At 48.9% G+C, this 25641-nt stretch overlaps 1 protein-coding gene across 3 annotated transcripts; it reads right to left on the reverse strand.

Annotated features, from left to right (window-relative positions):
- Nucleotides 1–2605: 2605 nt before the first annotated feature.
- Nucleotides 2606–25556, reverse strand: mafgb (v-maf avian musculoaponeurotic fibrosarcoma oncogene homolog Gb). 3 transcript variants are annotated; one of them, XM_037472351.2, is made up of 3 exons: nucleotides 24692–25556; nucleotides 8105–8170; nucleotides 2606–8021 (listed from the first exon to the last, which is right to left on the reverse strand). In XM_037472351.2, exons 2-3 carry the CDS (start codon nucleotides 8138–8140, stop codon nucleotides 7539–7541), a joined length of 519 nt encoding a protein of 172 aa, XP_037328248.1. In that variant the 5' UTR covers nucleotides 8141–8170; nucleotides 24692–25556; the 3' UTR covers nucleotides 2606–7538. The 3 variants fall into 3 exon arrangements, with proteins under 3 accessions (XP_037328248.1, XP_037328250.1, XP_037328249.1); XM_037472353.2 differs by lacking the exon at nucleotides 24692–25556 and adding an exon at nucleotides 24217–24389; XM_037472352.2 differs by lacking the exon at nucleotides 24692–25556 and adding an exon at nucleotides 24024–24190.
- Nucleotides 25557–25641: the final 85 nt, after the last annotated feature.

The following is a 25641-nucleotide window of genomic DNA, read 5'->3' on the forward strand; positions in this document are numbered from 1 at the left end:
GATGTACTCTCATCGAGCCGCATTGGAAGTGGGTGAAAAGGCTTTTAGAGTCCAGTGGCGTGATTCACTAGACAAGATAACAACCCAATAACTACATACCAAATGGAAGATAAGACGTTAATGATTTGCATCTTCTAGAATGAGTGGATGTTTTAAGAAGAGGAGCTGTTTAAGTATGGTTTAAGAGCTGCTGCTTGGGTTTGAGAGGCAATGTCTTTTTGCTGCGTGTCTGTCAAGCTCCTAAACTCGGATATGAAAGACTACCAAGCTGCGTTGTTTCATAATTGCTATTGCTCACTAGTGGTCAGCTGATCATATCTGCACAGTGAAAATTCGGAAGAAACTTCTGAAATGTTTCACCTGATGCAGAGCTTCACATCAGAGAAATAAAACAACCTCAAAATGTTCATCTGGAAGACATAAATCATAATCTTCCCCAGTTTGACTGCAGGCATTGCATAACAGCTACTTAGCCTTGTTCTGAATTGGAAATGGATAAAACCTTCTTGTTTGGATGTTTTAATGTTAGTTGTTAAGTGACAAAGACAAGCCCGATTTAAACAGAGACCAACAGGAGCTGGCGTTTGTACAACACTGTATGTAAGCTGTTTAACCCTGTCACATCACGCAAATACCTGCAATTATAAAACAGACAACTTGACACAACCACTACGAAGGTATCATTGCTCCTGTGTGGCAGGAGTTCTAATTTTGCCTCACACAGTTTTGCATAATTAGAAATGTCTATGAAAAAGCAGCCGCTGAGTTGACACATCTGTTTGATGCTTCCTTAGTACACATCCAATTGAAAACAGAGGAGCATAGAAATACAGACTAGGCAGAGACAGACTGTTCTTTCAGTATAAACACTATAACAAGCACCGGAAATATTTTGCTTCAACCTGCCATAAACAAAGCTTAGTTCCCTATCAGGGAACTCGAGCTGCGTAAAGACGCTGTGGGAACGCCCCTGCGCGACCGCATCATGAAGCACGTGTGAAACCTAACCAATGGTACCAAGCTGGTACGTCATAACGGGGACGCCGGACCAGGGCGCTATAAAGGGACCCGAAGGGCAGGACCATTCATCTCTGTGCCTTCATTAAGTGCGTGTGAAGTTTTTACACTTAGAAATGGCTGAGCGGTATGTGCAGTGTGCCCCCCCTTGCACCCGTTTCATTACGGGCAGAGACTCGCACGCCTTATGCGTCGTCTGCTTGGGCGTGGAGCACGCTCAGTTAGCCCTCGAGGGGGCTAGCTGCGGAGACTGTGAGCGCTTGTCGTGGTGCTCCCGTCTCTCTCGCGCTCCCCGCGGCTCCGGTCCGGCTCGAGCAGAAACCGAGCGCCGGATGTCTTTGTGGGGATCGCAGGTGGATCTCGCGGAGGATTCCGGGACGGCGGAGGCCTTTTCCCTGCCCTTTACCGCGGGACCCAGGCGCTCGTTCCCGGACGTACACGCTGAAGTGTCGTGTCCTGGGGGAAGCCGGTGTCCGCTCGAGTGTACAACCCACGTACGGCTTTGTACTCTTCTCTAGCTGAGGCTAGGCGGCTTGGCTATGTAAGCATGCCGGCCGCGGAGGGGGCCCTGGCGGGCCATTTTTCCCCCGCGGCCGTGTCGCTGAGGACACCGGTGCTGCCCACCAAGCCCGCGAGGACTACCTCGGCTCTGGTGGGCAAGGCTTATTCAGCGGCTGGGCAGGCGGCCTCCTATCTGCATATGATGGCTCGTCCAGGCATATCAGGCAGAGCTGCTTGCCGACGTGGCCGAGGGGAAGGAGATACCTCCGGAGGTAGTGCGTGAGCTGCGGCACACGGCTGACCTCGCGTTGAGGGCCACAAAGGAGATGGTTAAGTCCGTCGGCTGCTCCATGGGAGCCCTGGTGGCCACGGAGCGGCACCTGTGGCTGAGTCACTCCAGCCTCAAGGACAAATCCTTCCTCCTTGATGCCCCTCTTTCCCCGACAACCCTCTTCGGAGGTGCCATTGGGGCCGTCGCGGACAAGCTCCACGCGGAGAGGCGGCAGGCGGAGGCTCTAGACTCCTTCCTTCCCCGACGACGTCGCGTCCGCGGCCGTCGACAAGCCTGCATCACCTGGCGCAGCAGGAGAGCGCCGCGCTGCGTGCACCCCCTCGTCGAGGCTGGGCGCGCGCGGCGCGGCACGCTCAGGCGGAGCCCTCTCGCGGCCGGTCTGGTCTGAGGACAGCCGCCGCGAAGAAGGCACTCCCCGGTGCCCCTGGGAGGTCCTTTTGGAACGCGAGCCCTCCCCCATGTATCTAAATAGAGGACCCTGCCTATAGTCGACAGAGGCTGCGCCACCCTGTGTCCGTGGCGGCCCCCTCGGCTTCACGAGGTAGACCTCCAGCAGGCTCGAGCGGGCACATCCGTCTCCCGCTCGAGCAGTTTCGACCCCTCATGCAGTCAAGCTAGGCCAGCCATCCACTGTTCAGTGGGGGCTTGGGGCCAGGAGGTTCTCCCCGAAGGGAAACCAGCGCCGTCTCGTCAAGATCACTCGGCGTTGCCTGCGGGCCCTGGCTCAGGGGGCAGGCACTCTGTCGAATCAGGGGCCGAGGCCCAGGGACTGGAGACTCCATCCGGGTGTGGTGAAACTCCTTTGGTAACACCTCGGCACTGCCGAGTTGGACCTGTTTACCTCCAGAGGGACGCCGGTTCGTCCTCTGTGTTGTTCCCTGGTTGCGCTGCCCCCAGGGGTTCTAGTATGGTTCACAGACCTTTCGTCGCTCCTCGCAGGTCCTCTGTGGGAGACTCCCATCAGGGTGGACCTGCGGTCTCAGGCGTGGAGGGCCCTCTTGTACCCTCGCCTAGAGCCATGGAGACTGCCGGCGTAGCCCTTGAGGGGACCCGCCTCCTAGGAGCCGGTCTCTCGACCCAGGTCGTGGAGACCATCCTTCACTCTAGAGCCCCCGCCACGAGGAAGATGTATGCCGGTAGATGGAAGCTCTTTGCCACTTGGTGCTGGCAACGTCAGCTGGACCCAATTAACTGCCCGGTGGGTTCAGTACTGGAGTTCCTGCAGGAGTGCTTTGCCACAAGTTTATCCCCGTCCACCATCAAAGTGTATGTGGCGGCCCTGCCGGCATCCCATGCCCTACTAGACGGGCGCTCTCTAGGGAGACACCCGCTAGTATCCCGCTTCCTTCGTGGCACTCTGAGGCTGAGGCCAGCAGCTAGCACTAGAGTTCTGTCCTGGGACTTGGCCATCGTACTCGAGGGTCTCTCCGGTGCTCCCTTTGAGCCCATGGCAGAGGTCGCAGTGTGAAGTATGTGGCGCTTAAGACCCTCTTCCTGCTCGCTAATTCTTCCCTCAAAAGAGTTGGAGATATGCAAGCCCTCTCGGTGGCCCCATCGTGCTTGGAATTTGCACCCGGTATGGTGAAGGCGTTCCTACTTCCCTCCCCCGGCTATATTCCCAAGGTCCCGTCCGCTTCGGTCGGACCTATTGAGCTGCAGGCTTTCTGTCCTCCCCCGTTTCTGACGTCGGACCAGACGAAGCTTAACCTCCTCTGCCCAGTTAGAGCCCTAGACTGTGTAGGCTCTCCGAACAGCTGTTCGTATGCTTCGGGCCCCCCAATACTGGTGGCCCAGTCACTAAGCAGAGGATGAGCAAGTGGGTGGTGGAGGCCATCACACTTGCTTACAAATCGGCCGGCCAGCCCGCACCTTTGGCTGTCCGGGCCAATTCTACTAGGGGTATGGCGGCTTCCAAAGCCCTTAGGTGGGGAAGAGTGTAACTTCATGACGTTTGCATGGCGGCAGGCTGGTCCTCTCCCCACACGTTCGTGAGGTTCTACCACCTGGACCTTAACGCTACACCTGGAGCACAGGTGCTCTCGTCTGAGTGTGCGTCTTGAACTTCACACCACGGTCACTTGCTCGTATGGTGAGTGGGTATAAGTGTTCCCACAGCGTCTTTACGCAGCTCGATAGGGAACGTCTCTCGGTTACGTATGTAACCTTCGTTCCCTGAAGGGAACGAGACGCTGCATAAACGTTCTGCCATACTCCCGGCCTGCCCGTGGCCCTCGATTCAGCCTTTCAGAGATGAATGGTCCTGCCCTTCGGGTCCCTTTATAGCGCCCTGGTCTGGCATCCCCGCTATGACGTACCAGCTCGCCATTGGTTAGGTTTCACACGTGCTTCATGACGCGGTCACGCAGGGGCGTTCCCACAGCGTCTTTACGCAGCGTCTTTACGCAGCGCCTCGTTCCCTTCAGGGAACGAAGGTTACATACGTAACCGAGAGACCTATTCCTATTTCACACCATGACCACAGACACCTCACTATACCTGCCAGCGAAAAAAAACATCTTTCAACAAGCAAATGGAGATACAGACAGGAAGCAACAACAACTAAAAATCTAGATAATCAAATAATAGCATTCTGACCGTGGAAACATGACAAATTAAAAAGAAAACAGAAAGCACATATAAATATACTGTGTGCCATATCTATATTTGCTTGTAGCACCCTGGAGTATATTCCTGTGCCGTGACATGATAGACGTGAAACCATTTCGCGGTCAACTGAACCTGCAAACCAGTGTTAAGATTATGGAGAAATCCTATTTTTGCAAAGCCTTTGTCACCTGTTTGATATTATATGCATGTAGGGTGCAGATAGAGACAAAACCTCGCTACTCGTAATAACTGCACAGCAGTAGGCTAGTTAACCCTTTTTACTTCACAGTGGAGAAGTGGTTCAGGTGAAAGGCTGCATGTCCACAGGCTACTGTTGATTATATTTTGGTAAAATGAACAGTTCTTCATTCATTAGCTAAAAAAAAGAATTTTAGGCAATTATACTTTGTGGAGTAAACACAACTCTTTGACAAACAAACCATTAAATAGCTTAATACATTTTTTTCACTTCATAAAACATCAAATACATTAACAAATTAGTTTTACACACTTACAGAACAATTAAAAAAACAAACAGGAATATTATATATACAGAACTATATAAAATATGCACATCAAAAACATTATTTTTTCACACACTACAAAAATAACTTATTTGAAGGAGCAGGGGCGATGCAGCCATTGGGGCCCTTTGTTAAGGCTCCCATCGCTGATGCCTTGGAACACACCACAGCATGAAGCTTGTGAGGTTCACACACTTCTTCCTCCCATCAGTCATCGCACCGCCCCATAACGAGCTTTCAACACTGCAAACGGCCAAAATGAAACCACGGGGTAGAACCAAAGTAATAAATGGCTCTGCCGAAGTGAACTTAAAATGTACAAATTGTGAGTGCGGATAACGAGCGGTAAAAGAGCCGATCTAACAGATGTTCAGTGCTGAATGATGAGGCCGCGAGGACGAGGGTCATATGATTAGAGAAAGAGCGCAGTTACCCAGAGTGACATCACCCGCTTCGGCCTGATATCCATCAAGGATCAAAGTCACATCCATGAAACAGTGAACGTTACCTCGTCACATACCTACACAGCACAGCACACGCTAGTTCACGGTAACACACACGTGCCTAGTCACTAGAGTTAAAACAAAGCTATTCAGTAGTTAAGCCACTTTTGGTACAATTGCAAAATAGAGACACACTGTATATCAAACAGATTTTGTTATTCCTTTTTTTTTTTTATAGGTCGTTACAAACAATGCGAAGATAATTGTCTTTATAAAATTCCAGACTCTACCAGACATCGACACAGATCCTTGGAGTATAGAACACCACGTAAGACTATGGTAAAACTCTGGTGAGATGACGTCCCATCTGTGTGAAATTCAGAGCGATATCTTTGCTGGTCCGACTGCAACGTCCAAAATCCCACCCGGACGTGCAAAGTGACTTTTGTGGTTAAATGCAACAACAAGTGCAACATAAACCACTTTGATTTGAGGGCAGAATGTTGCTGTTGATGTAACCACCCCAATGTCTCAGTCGGTTGACAATCAACTCATAAACATGCACACCAAGTATTTTACATAAAAAACTGTTTATGTACTTTACGCAAAATAGAACAAACAACAAAAGGATGTCATGTGCAAGAAAATGGAGCTGTTATGACGACAAATCTTTTTTTCTTTCTTTAGGTAAATATACTGCCAAGTCGCACAAACGAGTGTATTTAATAGTATGAATCCTGCTACTACACAGCTCATACAACAACACACAGTTAAATGCTGTCACAAGCTGATTCCTGATTGGTCAATGTTTCACATTAAGCACAGGTATAGGCAAATACCTGCGCTGAATCTCTACTGTCCTTCCAAAATCCATGTCCTCTTCCCTTCTTCTTGATGCATATCATTAGCAGACCAAGGCACTTGCCCTTCCAATTATCTTGAATATACCTTTGAGAGAAGCTCAAATTTTGAAATATCCATTTCCCTGAAAAACCCTACAAACTTAGATAAGGACAGTGACTTTGCGCAACTTTATGTTTTTTTGTTTTTGTCAAAATATCAACCTTGCCCCCCCTCTTTCTGTGTTTTTCTGCCAGGAAGTACTGTATGTAATGAAGGGAAGAAGTAGAAATCAAAACAAAATTGAATGACAGAGCTGGAACAGGCGAGAGGAAGAGAGTTGGACATGAACAGACCGTAGAAAAAAAATACAGCTAACTAAATATAGCAATACCAAAACGAGCCACAGAATTTCACAGAATTCCTGATATATAACAGTTGACACACAGAGAATACACTTTGGACCTCATGTGAATGACAACACAGTACAAAACAGTAAAAAATACAGTTACCACCGTTGTGTAATATATAAATTTCTATGGTTCTTTTGTGAAAAAGTTTTTGGCTTGGGTTGAGCATAACAGGACTTCTCTTCAGCCACTGAAATCAGCAGGCTAACACATGAAAGCTAGTGAATTCTTTTGGAGCTCAGGGACCCAACACCTGTGTCAATTTAATCCAATCAATTCTATGACTAACACATTAATACCAGTATATATATAATATATATATGCAATGCACGTATTCAAATTATTTTTGTAGGACAAACAAATTTCAAAGTTCTACATCTTCGTTTGAGGGTAAACAAGCACTTTCAAATCTAGTGGGCATATATGTGGGACGGGATTATTATGAATTTACAGATATCTGGATCTACCAACAGTAAAACTCGACACTCAACTCCTGACTCACATAAATAGCAACTGAACAAAATTACATGATTGAGTGTCTCAGGCATTGACATTTTTGGGATTACCCCCCATGGCCTGGATTAAACTAATCTCAACGTCTTTGACTTTTCCAACCTTTCAGTGACCGTAGGAATGCTGTGTATCGGCCCTGTGCTAAAAACGATTATGCCTTGACCAAGGACCTCCATCTTTATCGTCGCAATAATCTTCCTCTGCTTCCATCCTTTACTCCACTTTTACTGATCTGAGACAGGTGGTGATAGGAACACGCTGAGGCCTTGTGGTGGAGACGGCCTCGCTGTTTGACGTCAGTGCGGGTGGAGGAAAGGTGGCCGGCAGAGAGGAAGGATTAAGCCGTCGCGCCTGACCTGCCGCGGGACACGCTCTCATCCACCTCCCTTCCTCAAGACCGTGCATCCGTTTTTGACTTCACTATTGTAATTACACTTGTGGCTGTTGCCATCTTCCCCGGTATGAGTGGACCAATGACTGATGACGCCATCCCTCCCCCTCCTCCGCCTCCCGCCCTCACCCCGACCCCGACGGACGGGCTCCGTGCGACAGTCCTGGCAAAGGTCTGTAGCGCCTCGTACTTAGACCTCAAAGCGTCAAGCTCGATTCTCATCGAAGCATTCTCATTGGCCAGTTTGTCCACCTCCTGCTGCAGGTGGGTCTTCTGCTTCTCCAGCTCCTCCTTCTGGGTGACCCGCTTCACCCGGCAGCTGGCGGCGTAGCCCCGGTTCTTCAGGGTGCGCCGCCGCTGCTTCAGCTGCACAATCTCTTCTTTGGTGAGCCCTCTGAGGTGCTGGTTCAGCTCCCGCACGGACATGGTCACCAGCTCGTCGTCTGTGAGGCTGGTGCCATTCTCCCCTGGCTCACGCTTCACCTGCAGGTGACGCGAGTGAGGCGAATGAGGCGAAACCACCTATTAAAAACACAGGGAATCCAGATTGAAACAAACTCTCTTACCTTCAAGGCTTTATTTCCTTTGTTAGTCGTCGTCATGCCACAAGTGCCTTGCTCTTCTGAACAAATCTACGGAGACGCACAAGAGAAGGAAACGTGAGCAACGAAAGACCACACGAAGAGAGCTGAGGTTCTAGTAACAGCATTAGGAAATACAATCACGTGCTACGGTTATGTGTTTGGAAGAACAATAATAGTTCCCCAAGATCAATGAGAACATAGTTGCTGTGGGTCAATGGAGACAGACCAAACATGAATCCACTTTTGGAGCTGTGTTGTGTGAGAATGTTACAGGATCATGCATCTCTGTCACAGCGTGTGAGTAAAAGTGATGCACAAACTTTTCTTAGAATTTCCCTGACTTCCTGTTACATGGTGGTTACACTGCAGTGCCCACTACCTTTGTTTTGTTGATCTCTTATTGGTTGGTTTCATGCCAATAGGAATGAAACGAGTGTAGAAGCAAGAGGAAGTGGTCAAATTTGTGGGAAGGACTCCAGGGGAAAACAAACTGTTCGAGCCCTAACACAAACACACAACACACACACACACACAGTGTGCAGACAGCAGAGAAGTAGAAAAACAAATAGAGACCTTTCCCCTCCTCTGGGTTAAAATCAGGCAAACCAAATGCAACGGTGTATCAACATTTGTACAGAGGAAGAAACAAGAGACAAAAGGCAAACCCGGGGGAATCTGGAGTCAACAAAGAGGGAGCCTGGAAGTGCAGAAGATGAGATCAGACCTTGGAGCGCCCAGCTCCACAGATCAGCGTCTCCACAAGCTCTCAATGAGATGCATTGTGTGGTGCGCTGATCTGGCTCTCATCTCTCAGGCCTGTGTGTGTGTGTGCGTGTGTGTGTGTGTGCTCAATAAAGAGCAGCTATTGTTTCTGCTGCTGAGTGATCATCATGAGACCGGTCATGGTGATTCAGCAGATTCCTGATCTCGATACCCCCTCCACCTCCCCTCTCCCTCCTTACACACACATTTCTGCTCATCCCCCACTGTCATTCTCCTGTTTTTACGCCACATACAACCATCAACCTACTTTCCTAAAACGATGAGGGTTTGGCAAAAATATAGCTGCAAGCTCTGAGCCTGAGAGGTCAACAAGAGCATGTGCTTACATTTGATTGCCTAGCTAACGGATTGTCCTTAAATGCACCTGCTTATCAGCCTTCCTAACCTGATACTGCTGAATCAGATGTTTTGTTAGAACATTTTACTGATTAAGAAAGATTGTGTTCCAATGTATTTAAACACTTTTAAGTATTTCATGCCAGTGACTATGGAAAAACTAAGAGGCGGATTTGGAAATGCAATATTGCATTCACAAGTTGAGAAATTTAAAAAAGCGTTAAGGAAGTTAAGACATGAGGCAACAATTCTGTTCTTGTTTCATACTTATTCTTTTCCGTCGAACCGAGCGTGCCATTGAACCTCCCCCACAATGCACCTCTGTCAGTCTTTGAGGGTGCGCGAGTGTTTGTGGAAGCGATGCCACAAATCCCACAGTTATAAATAGCCGTAGATCAATGTTAAACGTATGCTACAGACACATACAAGTGATCATACATGCATACAAAGCATGTCAAATGCACAGCAAGGCAAAATTCTGACAGGAATTCAGTGGAATTATGAAAAATGTGGAACAGTTTCCCTCCCCCCCTGAAAAGGTGCTCACTGCTCCTCTGGTGCAAGCGCCACACAGACATATTTGCTCACGTGTCAATGTGGAATCAAAAATACACACTGACACGTGGGCGATTATGTCCGTGTGGTGCTTGCACCAGAGGAGCAGAGACATACACCCCCGACTACTACCCTCCTCCCTGGAGTTCTCCTCACATGGGAACTGTACTGTAACAGAGCTTGATCCAAGGCCTTTGACTTTAAGCATTCTTTAATGAGTTAGGCAAAGACAATTAAATGGACTTTCATTTCCCTGTGTGTATGTGGAGCTTTTTCTCAATAAACAAATGTCTTCCATCCTCATGAACCACTGCAGTTTGCGATATGTCACGCAGCCTCCCACAGCTGGAGGTGCATCGCATAATAGATGGATCAAAGACATGAAGACTGAGGGTGGCTGTTGGGGGTGGGGTTAGAGAAGACGAGGGGGGGGGCGGTTTTCCTGCCAGGCACTGGTTTATTTCCCCTGTGCCCAAACCCAAACCCCCCACTACACCATCTACATACAAACAAAAAGCATGCCAGCGAGCACACACAGACACACACACACATTCCCCTGCTGCCATGTCAGTGGGGCACAATAAAACACACACGGAAAATGCTCTGCTGCAAGCACATAAACATGCAAATGTAGTTGTTTTAAGCGCTTAACAATACTTTCAGTACATGCAGAAATTGAGTTTACTCTGCATGAATGGTTCAGAGGTTTTTTTTCCATATTTGAGAACACATAATTAAAATATCTTACAGTTTTTCTCGATTGTTTACACACAAATTCTGGTACTTGACACACAATGACCACAACATGTAACTCATGCACCAACCCCTTGAACCAAATCTGCTAAACTACAAGCACAATTCTTGCTTTACACTAAAATTGCAGTTCTAAAACACACTTTTTTCAAAACACTACACACAATTCTCTGCATTCTCTGCACAATTTTCATGAAGAAAATTTTGTTTTCACAAGACAAACACTGTCATTCAAAATTCTAAAGTCAATTGCCCTACTATGCACACTGACTCGTCACATGGGAAAACACCTGTCACACAGTGTTACATTTACGAATCAGAGCTTTAGCATAAAAGGGCAAAAGGTGAGCTCTTCTGTTTTGGAAGCAATGGATGACAACATTAGAAACAGAGCCAGAGGAGTGAGAGTAAGAGGCGGAGGAGGAGGAGGAGGGGGAGTAGAGTTCTGAGAGTATGAGGCATACTTTAAGAAAATGTGTCTAAACAATCGAGAAAAACTGTAAATGGAATTAGGGGTCGTTAGGGGTCCAAGTGGTCAGTTAGCTTGTTTTGAAATATTTTTATATTGACGATAAGACGTTTAATAAAAAAAGCCACAAAGAAAATAGCATTGTTTTACATTTTAGGAGCTTGAACTAATTGATTTTCTTTATACTCCTTGTTATAGCTCATGGTATTTGCGGTGTTATTTAATTTGCAGAGCAGGAGATTAAATTAAGTTTAGGGTTATTTTATCAAGGTTATAAAACTGACCTGCACCAGAGCATAAAACTGCAATAAACTCATTTGTGTGTGTGTGTGTGTGTGTGTGTTGTCTGAGAGCTCAGGCCATGTGTAAGTCACCCAGGTTAAGGATCATCTGCTGAGCAAAGGCCTCACCATTCATCTAGGGCGCACACACACACACACACACACACACACACACACACACACACACACACACACACAAAGTGCCAGAGGTGTCCTTCCCATAATGCTTGCGGGGTGGTCGCTGCGGTGTGGTCAATGCCACAGCCACTGTTGCTACAACAGACAGCTTTTCTGCTGTTGCAGGCTGTATTTTTATGGAGCAAACGAAAGAACGCTGACAACTCAGGAGCAGAGCTGCTCACGGTGGAGAGACAACACACACACACACACACACACAAAGAGGACAGCACACGGGGACAGGGATAGAAGAAAAGGTGGAGATGAGTACATTACGGCTAGAAGAGAGCAAAGAAAAGATAAGAAAGTGAGGAAAAGAGAAAAGGTTGAATAGCGTAGTGAAGAAAGACTAGGTAAGAAAAGAGGAGGTGGGGGTGGAGGGGGGGGGGGGGTGTTGCTGGAGTTGGTGAAGGAGGACTGAAAGAATGCTGACGTCTCCAAAGCTGATTAGCGTTACAGCGGAGACATCACACCCACAGCCGAGAAAAAAGCTGAGTATGAAGGGAGGACGGGTGCAAATGACAAGGGAGAAAGAGGAGAAGAAAAAGAGAGGGCAAGTGAGTCTGGTGGAGGAGGAGGAGAGGAGGGGGACAGAGGTGAGCATTGAGGAGGAACGGGATGCGAGGGGTTGGGGGGGTGAAGGGGGGGGCGGAAAAGCGTTTGGGTGAAAATGCATCCTCAACACATTTGTAAGAGCTTAGCTCTTGGGTACGGAGGGGGGGAGGGGGGGTTGTGGAGGGGGGGGCGTGTGGGAGGGGGGCAGGGGGAAGGATGGATGGCGAGGGATTGGGGGCAAAAAAAACCTGGACTCAGCAACGTCCACGACTAAAACCTCCAATTAGAAAAGTTCTGAAGCTGATCTAGTGTAATGAAACTCCTGCTGACCACCCCCCCCCCCCTCTCTCTCTCCTCCAACCTTCTGCTCTCTGATAAACACACACTCGCTGAGAAGGCTGCCGTGTCGGCAAATCAAGTGCTAGAGAAAGGATGAAAACAAGAGTAATAGTGAGACAGTAGGTGAACACAGCAATCATGGGGTTTATAGAGATAGATCGAAGTGTGTAAGGAACTCAAAGCAGGACTCTTTTCCTTCGTGAGGTGCACAAGAACGGGATGGTACACTCTGTGTGTGGGTGAGTGTCTGGCCTCAGACGGAGCTCTAATTAATCTTGTTTGAGAGAACCTTTTGCTCTAGCCACTGCCAACACACAGAGAGAGGAATTTCATAGAAAGAGCTGGTGGCATGCTGCACACACACACACACACAGGAAAATAGCCAGATTAGACGCTTCAATTGCGACCTGGGGGCTGGTGTGCATGGGTGTATGCAAGCATAAACAAGCTAGCGTATAGTGAATGATCAAGAATAGACGGTGAGAGTCACAAGTCGGTTGTGATGCAGTGGCAAGTCTGCCTTTATTGAATAATCCCAACATAACACCTGCCTTAACTGCGCCTCATCCCTCAGGCAACTCTCAATAATGGCAAACACAAAGGATGGCAGCCGAGTGAGGCGGTGAAGACACCGAGAGGACGTGATGGAAAGACAAAGAGAGCTGAATGTGGGGAGCGTGGATTAAAACCTCAGAGCGCCATAAAACTCGCACCCGGCTGCAGTTCACCTCTGCATTGTTTACAAAAAATAAAAGCTGCTCTCGCTGATGGAGCGTGGGCCGCGGGGTGTTGAGGGAGTCGGCCAATGACGAACAATGAGCACCGTGCGCAGGCTAATTGAGAATTCGGAATCAGATGAACGATAAAGGCAACCTGTGTACGTGGAGGGGGCAGGAGATGCGGGGCCACGGAGAGAAAGTGAGGAACCCAAAAGGAGAAGGAGAGGAGAACAACACCCCACTCTGAGCCGTGTCTGTGCAGAGGGAGCAGGAGGCTATTAACCAGGAGGTTACGCAGAGCGTGAAATAAGCACGATAACACGAGGGGAACATAGGAGAAGACACAAGCAAAGGAGGGCCCTCATATGCATATTATAATGTAAGGCAAGAGAAGAGAGATCACGGAAAAAGTGTTTGTGTGCGTGTGTGTGTGTGTGTGTGCGCACGCACAACAGCGCAAGTGTATTATTAAAAAGGCACGAAAAAAGTCCTGCCGTCGACACGTTTTTCCCATTCCAGGTAGTAAGTCGGAATGTGATGACAAATTTCCCAACACAAGCAAAAAAAAAAAAACTGCACCGTCAGGGCGATTGAGCTCTGCCTCCTTTTTTTTCATAAGTGCTTTCTTTTGGTAAGAGAGTGAAGTATGTCCCGTAGGAGCTGTCCTCTCTTTGTGGATGAGGGAGACAGCAATAAATAAAACGATGTTAATGTTTATTTCCCCCGGACGTCAGCAGTACTAAGTTGAGAGAAAAGTTTACTAAACATTGGTGTGAGTCTTTGGGGATCCACGCATCGGTGTCAGTCACACGAGGGAGATGACATCAGAGACACACATTCAACACACAAACAAGAGGAGATTGTAGCTCCCGGAGGTGTCCTGGAGGTCAGGGGCCTTTTGCCCCGAGGCCTTCCAGGAGACCTTGTCAAGGTTCCACATGTGCTGCCACTTTGAGGGAGGAGAAACATACACACTCACAGGACTGTAGCATACTTAACAAAGTCCATTTTCCATCATACATACACAAGACGTCCTCAAGTAGAATGTATACAAAAACAAAAACATAACGTTCATATCGACATAGGTTTGCATAGATAACTGTTCAAATACTTTGGTGTGGCCTTTTTCTGCGTTTGCTCTCATTTAATAATACATTGCAAGGTCTCCAGTTAAAAATAAATCAAAATCAAACTTTGTCGGCTTTAGAGCTGAAAGGTGAGGTTGATTAATCAATGTGTTGATCAATAGAAAAAAACAGTCAACCTCCAATGAATCCTTTAAGTCATTCTTTAGGAAACTAGGACAACCAGGTTCCATCTTGCTTGTGATGATATGTGATAATAAATTGAATATCTATAAGTTGGGAACTGTTGACTAGACAAAACAAGACATCTGAAGATCACCCGGTGATCAATGTGTTTGGCTGTTTTTTATGAAATTTCATAAACTAAACAACCTGCTGAATAAACAAAAAGTTGTTAACGTTAGCTGTGGGTCTATAGTAACCTGAAAGGTCAAACAAATACAGGAGAGATACATTAGATCAAAATACAAGACGAACCAGCATCCAGAGATGTTAATCATGTGAAACCCATCGGTTAAAAAGTCAAGGCAATACCAGTCGCCATAGTTACGTTCCCTTACTTTGAGGGTGATTTAGAGGCGTTTGAAGGATGTGCACAATTTGCTTTGCAAACAGCTTTGTTGGAAAGTTTCCAAACTTCCACAGGTGAAGGCAAAGCGTTGAGGCACACACGTACATTTGTTCCCTCTCGACGCCCCTCTGCATTGATCCACGTGGTGTGTGTGTGTGCATACGTATTTTTGTTTTAAATAGGTTCAGAAATTCAAACCCCAATTCCGGGATCGTCACACTGCAGTTAAAAAATGCGGCAATTTGGCGCATGGAAATGATGCAAGCAGCAGACAACCTCTGGTACGGATACTCCTGTTACTACTCCACAGTTACATTCTCAATATCTCTGCACTGCACGCAAAACAAAACCATTGCTCAGGTATGGAGCGAATGTGCGGAAGGACTGGTCTCCTTTAACTGGAGCGTGAAAAAGAAACACAAGAGTCCTCTGAGGGGAAACATGAAAACTAAACTTTAAAGTGCTGATCACAGAGAGGTATAGAAAAGCAGCTTTCTAATATTGTTGTTTCAATACATTTCAGGTCGGAGGGTTGGATCAGTATTTTAAACCGTTTTTTACTTTCCTCATCCTCTGTGCATCTCACGTGTGTGTTCTGCAATAGGTTTTGATCTTGGATTTGTAGATTTGTCGGTTCTTAAGGTTTTGTAAATAAGGAGTCAAAACACTTGTGGAGAGAAGGTAGATTTAACACACAGTCAAAATAACACAAGAACATGCAGCACACTCACACGGAAGCAGGGAAAACAGTAGAGCACAGCAATGATTATGCACTAGATCTGCTTACACCATATTTCATCATTACTGTGGAGAAAAAACACTCAACTATTGATCTGCTTAATTTTCTCTCTGCCTCTCTATCTCTCTTACCCACTCTCCCGTTCCGTCTTTCAATCCTGCTTTTACTTTCTTTACTTATCTCTCACTCCCAGAAATTTGCAAAAATAACAACACTTAAAATAAAGGGATCCCAGTAGTGAACAAGCTCATAAACAAATGATTTACACTCATCCTAAACTCTTTCACACAGGAGATGGACACAATAATGTGAACACCTGTGCAATCTAATGCAATCCCGTACGATAGTCCTGCAATAAAAGGTGACCTTTCTAAAATGTCTTCTTGTACGGCTGCTATTTGACAAAACTAAAATAAACAGTGACGCATTTCAGCTTTACAAAACCCTTTCACATTCCTAAAAGTAGGTTGTCAATTGTTCTGGTAAAGCTTCCCGGGACATTTACAGTAGGTAATTGATATGTCAATGAATGATTTTTTTATTAAAATCATTCATTTTAAGCAGGTTACTGAAACAATGCTAGATTCTTGCCCTCCAAGATTGGATTCCAGAGCCTTAGGAGGGGATTTGCTGCTATTTTTTGTCATGCATTAACTGTAAAACAAATCACAAACCAGAGAAAGATTTGAAGACAAAACTAATAATTATTTTCATCATTGATAAGTCATATTTTGGATTAACAGATTTGCAAATAAAAGGCCAAAAAAAGTCCTTTTTAATTACTTAAATCACAAGCTGAAGTTTTTGTGTTCATCGGCCTGTTTCATCTGACCATCAGTCTACAAAGATGTTCACTCAGAAGAGACTATGAATAAGAATATTTCCCTAATTGACTAATCAACTAATCATTTCAGCTCTCAACATTTGTGCATATTTTCCTCTCAGAGGTATAAAATGCTTCAAAAAGTTCAGTCCTTCCTTCTTCATAGAGGGGGTTCAGTGTTACATCAACTTCACCCCGGTAAATGCAGAGAAATTTTTATGAGCCCTCCCACATACATAAACACATACAGCTGTGATGTGATAAAGAAGTTATGTAAGCACTCATTATTTGGCATTATGGCGAATGCAAAATGCTGTAATGACCAACTAGTAAAATCACCTCCCATTGCATCTTCTTTCAACATCTTGCAGCAGGAACTCTCTCTCTAACACACACACACACATACACACACACACACACACACACATACTTTTAACCTTAGTGCTTATGTGCTCTCACACAGAGCCCCATATCAACTAAATCTTAGCACCTTATTTGTGTTTTACATATCCGGCCTTCTCTCTCCCCAACACTAACACACACACACACGCACACACACACGCACACACACACACATGCGTGCACGACTGCATGTGGCAAGGCAAAGAAACTAGCTCTGGTAAGTAACAAGTGAAAACGCCATCTGTCAAGCGAGAGATTATTTGCGTCGCCTCAGCATTTTCAGGGGAATGCCTTGAAGACAAAAAGGTCCTTGTTCTCAATCTCTCCGCAAATCCCATCTCTCATTCTTCCTCCCTCTTCCTTCATCCCCCTTGCTCCGCGCCTTGCCGCTTCACCACCATCAGCAAAGTTGCACACATAAGCATTGGTCAGCGTTCAATTACCGCAAACACCAGGGAAGGATGGGGAAAGTACTTGACAGAGAAATGCACTTCAAGCACTGATTAAATACTGATACCAAGTATAAAAAGTTTAGCCCCTTGGTTGTGTGTGTGTGTGTGTGTGTGTGTGTGTGTGTGTGTGTGTGTGTGTGTGTGTGTGTGTGTGTGTGTGTGTGTGTGTGTGTGTGTGTGTGTGTGAAAGACAGTGAGGGGGGTTGCTCTCCTCTCCAATACTGATTCAACTGTTTCATCATTATGACCCTCTATTACAGTACTTGCCAACTTGCTTACTACATACTTTTGATACACTCCGCAGAGTGCTGACTCTAACTAAAGCTGCTGATATGGAGTCATTAGGGTGTGAAGTTTGTGTTTTTCTTGAGTCCACAGAGCTTCCAGATTACTCCTCTTGCAATACTCATAGGTTGCTAGGAGGCAGCAGATAATGGCCCATCTACAAGAGATCAATGAGAGGATATTCTGTTGCATTGCATGGAGTTCATTGAGGCGCTCTCTTTTTTTAGCACAAGTCTCTGTGCGGGTTAATGAGCAGTCAATGCTCAACATTAACAGACATGGGTGTGGGGATACGGGACAGGGTCACAAGGGGGAGCCACAGTAATTCAGGAGGTAGCTGGTGGGACTCTTGTTCTCTCTTCTGTGGTCTAATCAGATTGATGCAGGGCAGCTGGGAGGAGTGCACTCATCGCTGGCAGCTGCTGCAAGTCTTCAGGGAGCAGTTAAAGAGGGACATCTTTCAGAGGATCGGCGCCGAGGGATTGCCGAGTACAGCCTTCCAGACACGCGTTTTCCTGGGTCCGGAGACCGCAGTGGCTTCCATTCCTACGTCACGAGGGAGACACGGGACGCCGCCGACGACGGCGGTGCATTGCCGGAAGGCCTGAGTATTTGAGTTGTTTTCGAGAGACATTCAGTTCTACGTTCGGTGCGGAGGATTGCCGGAAGGCCAGAGTATTTCAGTTGTCGTTTGGAAAGAGAGACAATAAATACGCATTTTGTGTTTATACTTTACCTGGTTCCGGCGTTTGCTTTTGGATCCCTCTCACGAGCCGTGACAGAATCCCTCGGCCAGACAACATGGATCCAGCAAACCCGGCATCCGTGCAGGAGGCTCTCAGCGCCCAGGGAGCGATGGTGGGGAGGCACGAGCAGATGCTGGTGCTGATGATGGAGTCCTTGGAGAGGCTGAATCGACGGATGGACCGGCCAGGGACGTCGGGGGCTGCGGCATCGGGAGGTCCGGATCTTCCAGGGAGAGAGGAGGACCAGGGTCCGACCAACGCCGCCAACGACCGGGAGCCGCGGGTTCCGCTGCCAGAACCGTATGCAGGGGAAGCCGAGGGGTGCGGCCGCTTCTTACTGAACTGCGAGCTCGTGTTCGACCTGCAGCCCCGCAGTTATACCACCGACAGAGCCAAGATAGCCTTTTGTATAAATTTGCTTCGGGGAAGGGCGGCCCAGTGGGCGACCGCGTTGTGGGGGGGTCAGTCCTCGGCGTTGAGCTCTTTCGCGGGTTTTTCTGAGGAACTGCGACGTGTGTTCGACCACCCGGTGCGGGGGCAGGATGCTTTGAATAGGCTGCTGTCGCTGCGGCAGGGGTCTGGATCAGTGGCGGACTTTGCTATCTCGTTCCGGATCCTTGCCGCCGAGAGCGGTGCCAACGAACACACGCTAAGGACCATTTTTGCGCGGAACCTGTCGGAGACCCTGAAGGACGAGCTGCTCTCTCGCGACGCCACCACCACTTTGGAGCAGCTTATTTCGTTGGCGATTACGATGGATAATCGCATTCAGGAACGTGAACGCGAGCGGGGGAGGCGGCCGTCGCGTCCGCAGTTCACGGGGGGGGAGGTTTCGAGCCCGGTTGGGTCGGGGGGGGAGTTTTCGGGAGGCGCGGGCGAGCCGATGCAGTTGGGGCGGGCTCGGTTGACTCTGTCCGAACGCGAACGGCGGTTTAGTCGTCGACTGTGTTTGTATTGCGGACGCGCGGGACATTATGCTAGGAACTGTCCGGAGTCCCCCAAACGGGGCTCCTCACCAGGCGGAGAGGACCTCCTGGTGAGTAACGCGGCGTCCTCTACTATCCCATCCCGTATTTCCATTCCGGCCATTCTACTGTTTCATTCCCATAATCACTCGACCACCGCCCTCGTGGACTCCGGTTCTGATGCTAATTTTATGGACGAGGGGCTAGCCGCCCGGTTGCGAGTACCGTTAGAGACGCTCGAGGGCGCCAGGGCAGTTAACGCGCTAGATGGTCGACTGATCAGCCGAGTCACGCATCGCACAGGCCCCCTCACGCTCCGTATATCGGGAAACCATTCAGAAACCATTCAGTTGCTAATTATTCCGTCTCCGGCGAGTCCGATCGTGCTGGGTCTCCCGTGGTTAAAGCTTCATAACCCCATGGTGGATTGGACAACTATGGCCATCGCGGGCTGGAGCGTGGGGTGTCATGCCCGGTGTCTGCGGGCTGCGAGGGGAACACCAGCGACGCCAGTGGTACCATCACTCCCTCCAGACTTATCCACGGTTCCATCAGTCTACCATGACCTTGCGCAGGTTTTTAGTAAGGACAAGGCTTGTACTCTGCCACCGCACCGACCTTTCGATTGTGCGATAGACTTGCTCCCGGGGGCTCCGCTGCCCACTAGCCGTCTTTTCAACATCTCCCGCCCGGAACGGTTAGCAATGGAAAAATACGTTCGGGAGTGCCTGGACGCGGGTCTCATCCGTCCTTCGTCCGCCCCGTTAGGCGCGGGGTTCTTTTTCGTTGAGAAAAAGGACCACTCACTGCGTCCGTGCATTGACTATCGGGGCTTGAATCAAATCACGATAAAGAATAAGACTCCATTGCCGTTAATCGACCCGTCATTCGAACCTCTCTCTCAGGCGCAGTTTTTTACCAAGCTGGATCTCCGAAACGCCTATCATTTGGTTCGTATCCGCGAAGGTGATGAATGGAAGACGGCCTTTAACACGCCCATGGGGCAATTCGAGTATCGGGTCATGCCGTTTGGGTTGACAAATGCCCCGGCCGTCTTCCAGTCATTAATGAATAATCTGTTTCGGGATATCACCAGTAGCTTCGCTTTCATTTATCTGGACGATATCCTGATTTTCTCCCGGTCCCTCACCGAGCACCAGCAACAGGTGCGACTGGTGCTGCGGCGACTTTTGGAAAACAGGCTATACGTTAAACCCGAGAAGTGCGAATTTCACGTGGCGTCGGTTCGTTTCCTCGGGTTCGTGATTGCGCGGGGGCAGGTGGAACCGGATCCTGATAAGATTCGAGCGGTAGCAGACTGGCCGATCCCGGGCACGCGGAAGGACTTGCAGCGGTTCCTGGGGTTCGCAAATTTTTATCGCCGGTTTGTGAGGGACTTCAGTAGAGTGGCCGCACCTCTCACCGCGCTAACATCCACCAAGGCATCCTTCTGCTGGACGCCAGAAGCACAGGGGGCGTTTAGTAAATTGAGGTCTCTCTTCACCAGCGCCCCTATTCTTAGGCACCCTGATTCCGCTCGGCAGTTTGTGGTGGAAGTGGATGCGTCGGAAGCAGGGGTCGGGGCCGTTTTGTCTCAGCGAGATCCGTCAACGCAGAAGTTACATCCATGTGCTTTCTTCTCCAAACGGTTGAGTCCGGCGGAGAAGAATTATGACGTCGGGAATCGGGAGCTGCTGGCAGTGGTCCTCGCGCTACAGGAATGGCGGCATTGGTTGGAGGGTAGCCTGCAGCCCTTCTGGATTTGGACGGATCACAAGAATCTGGCGTACATCCAGGCAGCTCGGAGGCTGAATTCCCGACAAGCACGGTGGGCCTTGTTCCTCAGCCGTTTCCAGTTTACGTTGTCCTATCGCCCGGGAAGCAAGAACGGCAAGCCGGACGCCCTTTCCAGGATCTTCCCGCCGCCGGCATCACCGGATTCCACGCCCATACTTCCGTCCGAGTGTATTGTAGGTGCGGCAACTTGGGAGATCGAGTCGGTGGTGCAGGAGGCGCAGCGGGGGGAGTCGGTGCCAGAGGGGGGACCAGCGGACCGCCTGTTCGTGCCACGGACGGTCAGATCGCAGGTACTTCAGTGGGGCCATTCATCGAAGCTGACGTGTCATCCGGGGGCGAGACGGACGGCTCTCTTCATTCGTCAGCGGTTTTGGTGGCCGGGACTGGATCGAGACACGAGGGCGTTTGTGGCGGCGTGCCCCGAATGTGCCAGAGGTAAGGCCTCGCATCAGGCCTCGGCGGGCCTGCTGCAACCATTGCCTGTCCCGGGCAGGCCGTGGTCCCACATCGGGGTGGACTTTGTTACGGGCTTGCCTCCATCCGACGGGAACACAACCATTCTGACCATAGTGGACCGTTTTTCCAAAGCGGTTCATTATGTTCCCCTCACCAAACTGCCTTCTGCGTTGGAGACCGCCGAGCTGTTGGTCTTGCATGTGTTCCGGATTCACGGGATCCCTATGGACATTGTATCCGACAGAGGACCGCAGTTCGCGTCTAAGGTATGGGGTGCGTTTTGCAGGGCTGTGGGGGCAAGGGCCAGTTTATCTTCAGGGTATCATCCACAGTCCAACGGACAGACTGAGCGGGCAAATCAAGACCTGGGGTCGGCGTTGCGGTGCATCACGGCGCGGCATCCGGTGTCATGGAGCAAGTTCCTGCCGTGGGTGGAGTATGCCCACAATTCCCTGTCACGTTCTGCTACGGGCATGTCGCCATTTATGGTCTGTTTCGGTTTTCAGCCCCCGTTGTTTCAGATCCAGGAGGCAGCAGTGGCAGTCCCGTCCGTCGATGACCATCTCCGGCGGATTCAGGAGGTGTGGGACTCGGCGCGGGCAGCTATCACCCGGTCGGGGGAGATCAACAAGAAGATGGCTGACCGACATCGAGTCCCCGCTCCGGCGTACAGGGTAGGACAGCAGGTGTGGTTGTCCGCGAAGGACCTCCCCCTGGCAACGGAGGGCCGCAAGATGAACCCAAGGTACGTCGGACCATACCCTATCGAACGGATCGTCAACCCTTCGGCGGTTCGTCTGACCCTGCCGGCGGCCCTGAAGGTACATCCGACGTTTCACGTCTCGCTGTTGAAACCGGTGGGGGAGAGCGAATTCAGCCCTCCGGCCAATGCTCCCCCGGCTCCCCTGGTCATCGAGGGGCATCCAGCACACAGGGTTTCCCGGATACTGGACGTCCGGCGTCGGGGGCGGGGTTTTCAATATCTGGTGGACTGGGAGGGGTATGGACCGGAGGAACGATCTTGGCGGCCCCGCCGGCAGATTTTTGGCTCCACATTATTCCGGGAGTTCTATCGGGACAATCCGGGTAAGCCCGGGCGGCCGCCAGGAGGCGCCCGTTGAGGGGGGGGTACTGTGGGGATACGGGACAGGGTCACAAGGGGGAGCCACAGTAATTCAGGAGGTAGCTGGTGGGACTCTTGTTCTCTCTTCTGTGGTCTAATCAGATTGATGCAGGGCAGCTGGGAGGAGTGCACTCATCGCTGGCAGCTGCTGCAAGTCTTCAGGGAGCAGTTAAAGAGGGACATCTTTCAGAGGATCGGCGCCGAGGGATTGCCGAGTACAGCCTTCCAGACACGCGTTTTCCTGGGTCCGGAGACCGCAGTGGCTTCCATTCCTACGTCACGAGGGAGACACGGGACGCCGCCGACGACGGCGGTGCATTGCCGGAAGGCCTGAGTATTTGAGTTGTTTTCGAGAGACATTCAGTTCTACGTTCGGTGCGGAGGATTGCCGGAAGGCCAGAGTATTTCAGTTGTCGTTTGGAAAGAGAGACAATAAATACGCATTTTGTGTTTATACTTTACCTGGTTCCGGCGTTTGCTTTTGGATCCCTCTCACGAGCCGTGACAATGGGAATGCCTCCTGCCCCCCAACTTTTGCCTGTTCTTGTCCAAATACATTTTATACTAGCACAGAAGGCTTTTTTTTATTTGTTGACTTTTGGGAAAACGGTGAGTGAGGTCACTGCAAGACATCATGGACAGCGAGTATTAGTTGACTGCTATGTGAGTGTCAAAAGGGGTTTATTCAAGTCACGACCCGAAAATGAAAATAACAAACAGATTAATCTACTAAATAATCGTCATTGCATATGCATTATGCCATTGTCTAAGTTCCTCACATTTGCTCTAAGGCCACTTTAAGTGGAAACGTAAACCTCTCTTAAAGGAAAAATAACCAAATTTAGCACTAATGACATTTTTAAAAACACACCGACAGCTCTAATTCTCCCACGAAGCCGTCAACATCCTCGGAGCCAGACCCTCAAACACAAAGCGAGCCTCCCTGTTGCCATGGCTCCCTCATGCCTCCGCTCGGCTCGCGCTAATGTTGAGAAATAACAACGTTGTGATGAATCAGCATCTCTGCCCAGCCGGTGTGCAACCAGGAAATAGACGGCTCCTCTGTGTTTAAACCGCCACCCGTACATGTAAAAATGAATGGAGCACCTACTGTAAATAGATAAGCGAACAAAAAGGTCTGTCGGTCGAACAGCGTCTGACACAAAAGCAAATGTCATGAAGCAGAGTCACTGCCGACCGTCACCGTTACTCTATGGCTACCCGCCTGACGGCTGGCCGGGTTACAAACACCACAATGTCGGCCGGAGTTGTCTCCCGTTGTCGGCCGTTTTTTCTTGTGTATTTATACATACATTACACATATCTACTTCTGTCACAACGCCAACTCAGCACGCAAGCAGCGAGAATACGAAACGTAAACCTCAAGAGTCAGGGTGAGGATTCAAAAAAAAAAAAAAAAACATAAACCGTAAACACAGTGACACAACCTGAGCACGCTTTAACGAACACGCTGACCGCACACATCTTACCGGAGGAAGACGGGGGCGAAGCGACAGCGGGCGGCTCCGGGGGCTGTGTGTGTGTCCACCGCCGCCGCTTCAGCACCCCGAGGAGAGGACAGTCGGAGCAGCTAACGTGGAGGTCGCGTGTGTGTGTGTGTGTGTGTGTGGATTTCGCTGTGCTCCGTTCGGGTTCGCCTCCCTCTGCTATTCGTACTTTCACCTTTCTAAATGTCGAGGCATTTGGTGGCCACGGAACGAGGGAATCCCCGACCGTTCCACCGGCTCGGAACACCCTCGGACTCCCCGCACGGTCTCCTAATTCCGACACATGGCTTCTTCTTCTTTCTTTCTTTTTTAAAGCTTGACAGCCGTACGTTGCGTGCCCTCTTTGTCTGTGTTGTTACGGGAAAAGGCGCCGGGTAGCCGGCCGGCAGGTCGGTCGCTCGGTCGGTCGGAGTGGCTTTCCGCTCAGACCGACCAGGTCTCTCGGCAACAGCTCGTTGGGGCGACGACTGAACCGGGATGATTCAGCACTACCAGCCCGGCGGAGCTGCCGGGAGTTCGCCGGGTCGAGCGAGCGGCTCTAGTGCGGCGGTAACGGCGGAGGCGGCCGCGCACACTCAGCAAAACAAACACCTCTATATTCAGCACTTTTTAAGGATTTCAAATGTTTGATTTTAACCCAGCTGACTCACCAGAAGTCAAACCAAGCGACTTTCGCCCTCGGAGGTTGTGGGTTCACCGGATGGTTGGTCGACCCGGGTGAGGAGAGACGGATGGAGAAATGCGCGTGTGTGTGTTTTTCCTCCGCAGGTCTACATATATGTATCCACTCCTTCCTACCCCGCTTGTTTTAGTCTCTGGTCCAAGGCGCCAGACGTCAAATGATGTTTGGGTCACATGGTTTCATTCATGGAGGATCTACGCAACCCGCATTTAAAGAGACACGGGACTCTACTACGGTGTGTGATGGACTGTTGTGAATGTTGTGATAACACAACTCGGTGTGGAAAGTGTGACAGCCTCTCTGCATATATGTGAACTTACGGTGTCAACGACCGAGGGATGGAATTAAAAGAGAAAATATCTGTTTTGTGGTTTTAGATTTAGAGACAGTAAAATAACTCTGCTTGAGCATTTACAATTCATTATAGATGTCCTGTTTTTGAGCTGATGAATTTAAATATGAAAACTCAAAGTGCCATGTAGATTTCTACTGCTGTACTTCCTCTAAAAGGAAATGATGGCCAATTGTATAGAACTACATTTTATATCTAATTACATGTACATGTGACAAGATGACTAAATGTGTTTGTGATAACTAATTTTTTATTTTATATTTTTATTTTGCATTTTTGTCTTTTGGTTGTACACTGTAAAAAAATATGTGGTGAAAAACTGTCAAATCCCGACAGTAACAGACTGTTTAATTGAAATCAATTAAATTTGGTTTATTTGACAGTGACAACGTAAACAACGTAAATTTATATGCCAGCACAGAAATTTATTTGGGCATTCATATATTGTAATAAATACATTTAATCACTGTTAATTGTACTGGGAATTGTACTGACAACAGAAATGCACCGTAATATAGAAATCATTCAATATTATGATTTTTACATTAATTACTTTTTAAATTTTT

Source organism: Pungitius pungitius, chromosome 9 (genome assembly GCF_949316345.1).
Source record: "Pungitius pungitius chromosome 9, fPunPun2.1, whole genome shotgun sequence".
NCBI classification, from domain to species: Eukaryota; Metazoa; Chordata; class Actinopteri; order Perciformes; family Gasterosteidae; genus Pungitius; species Pungitius pungitius.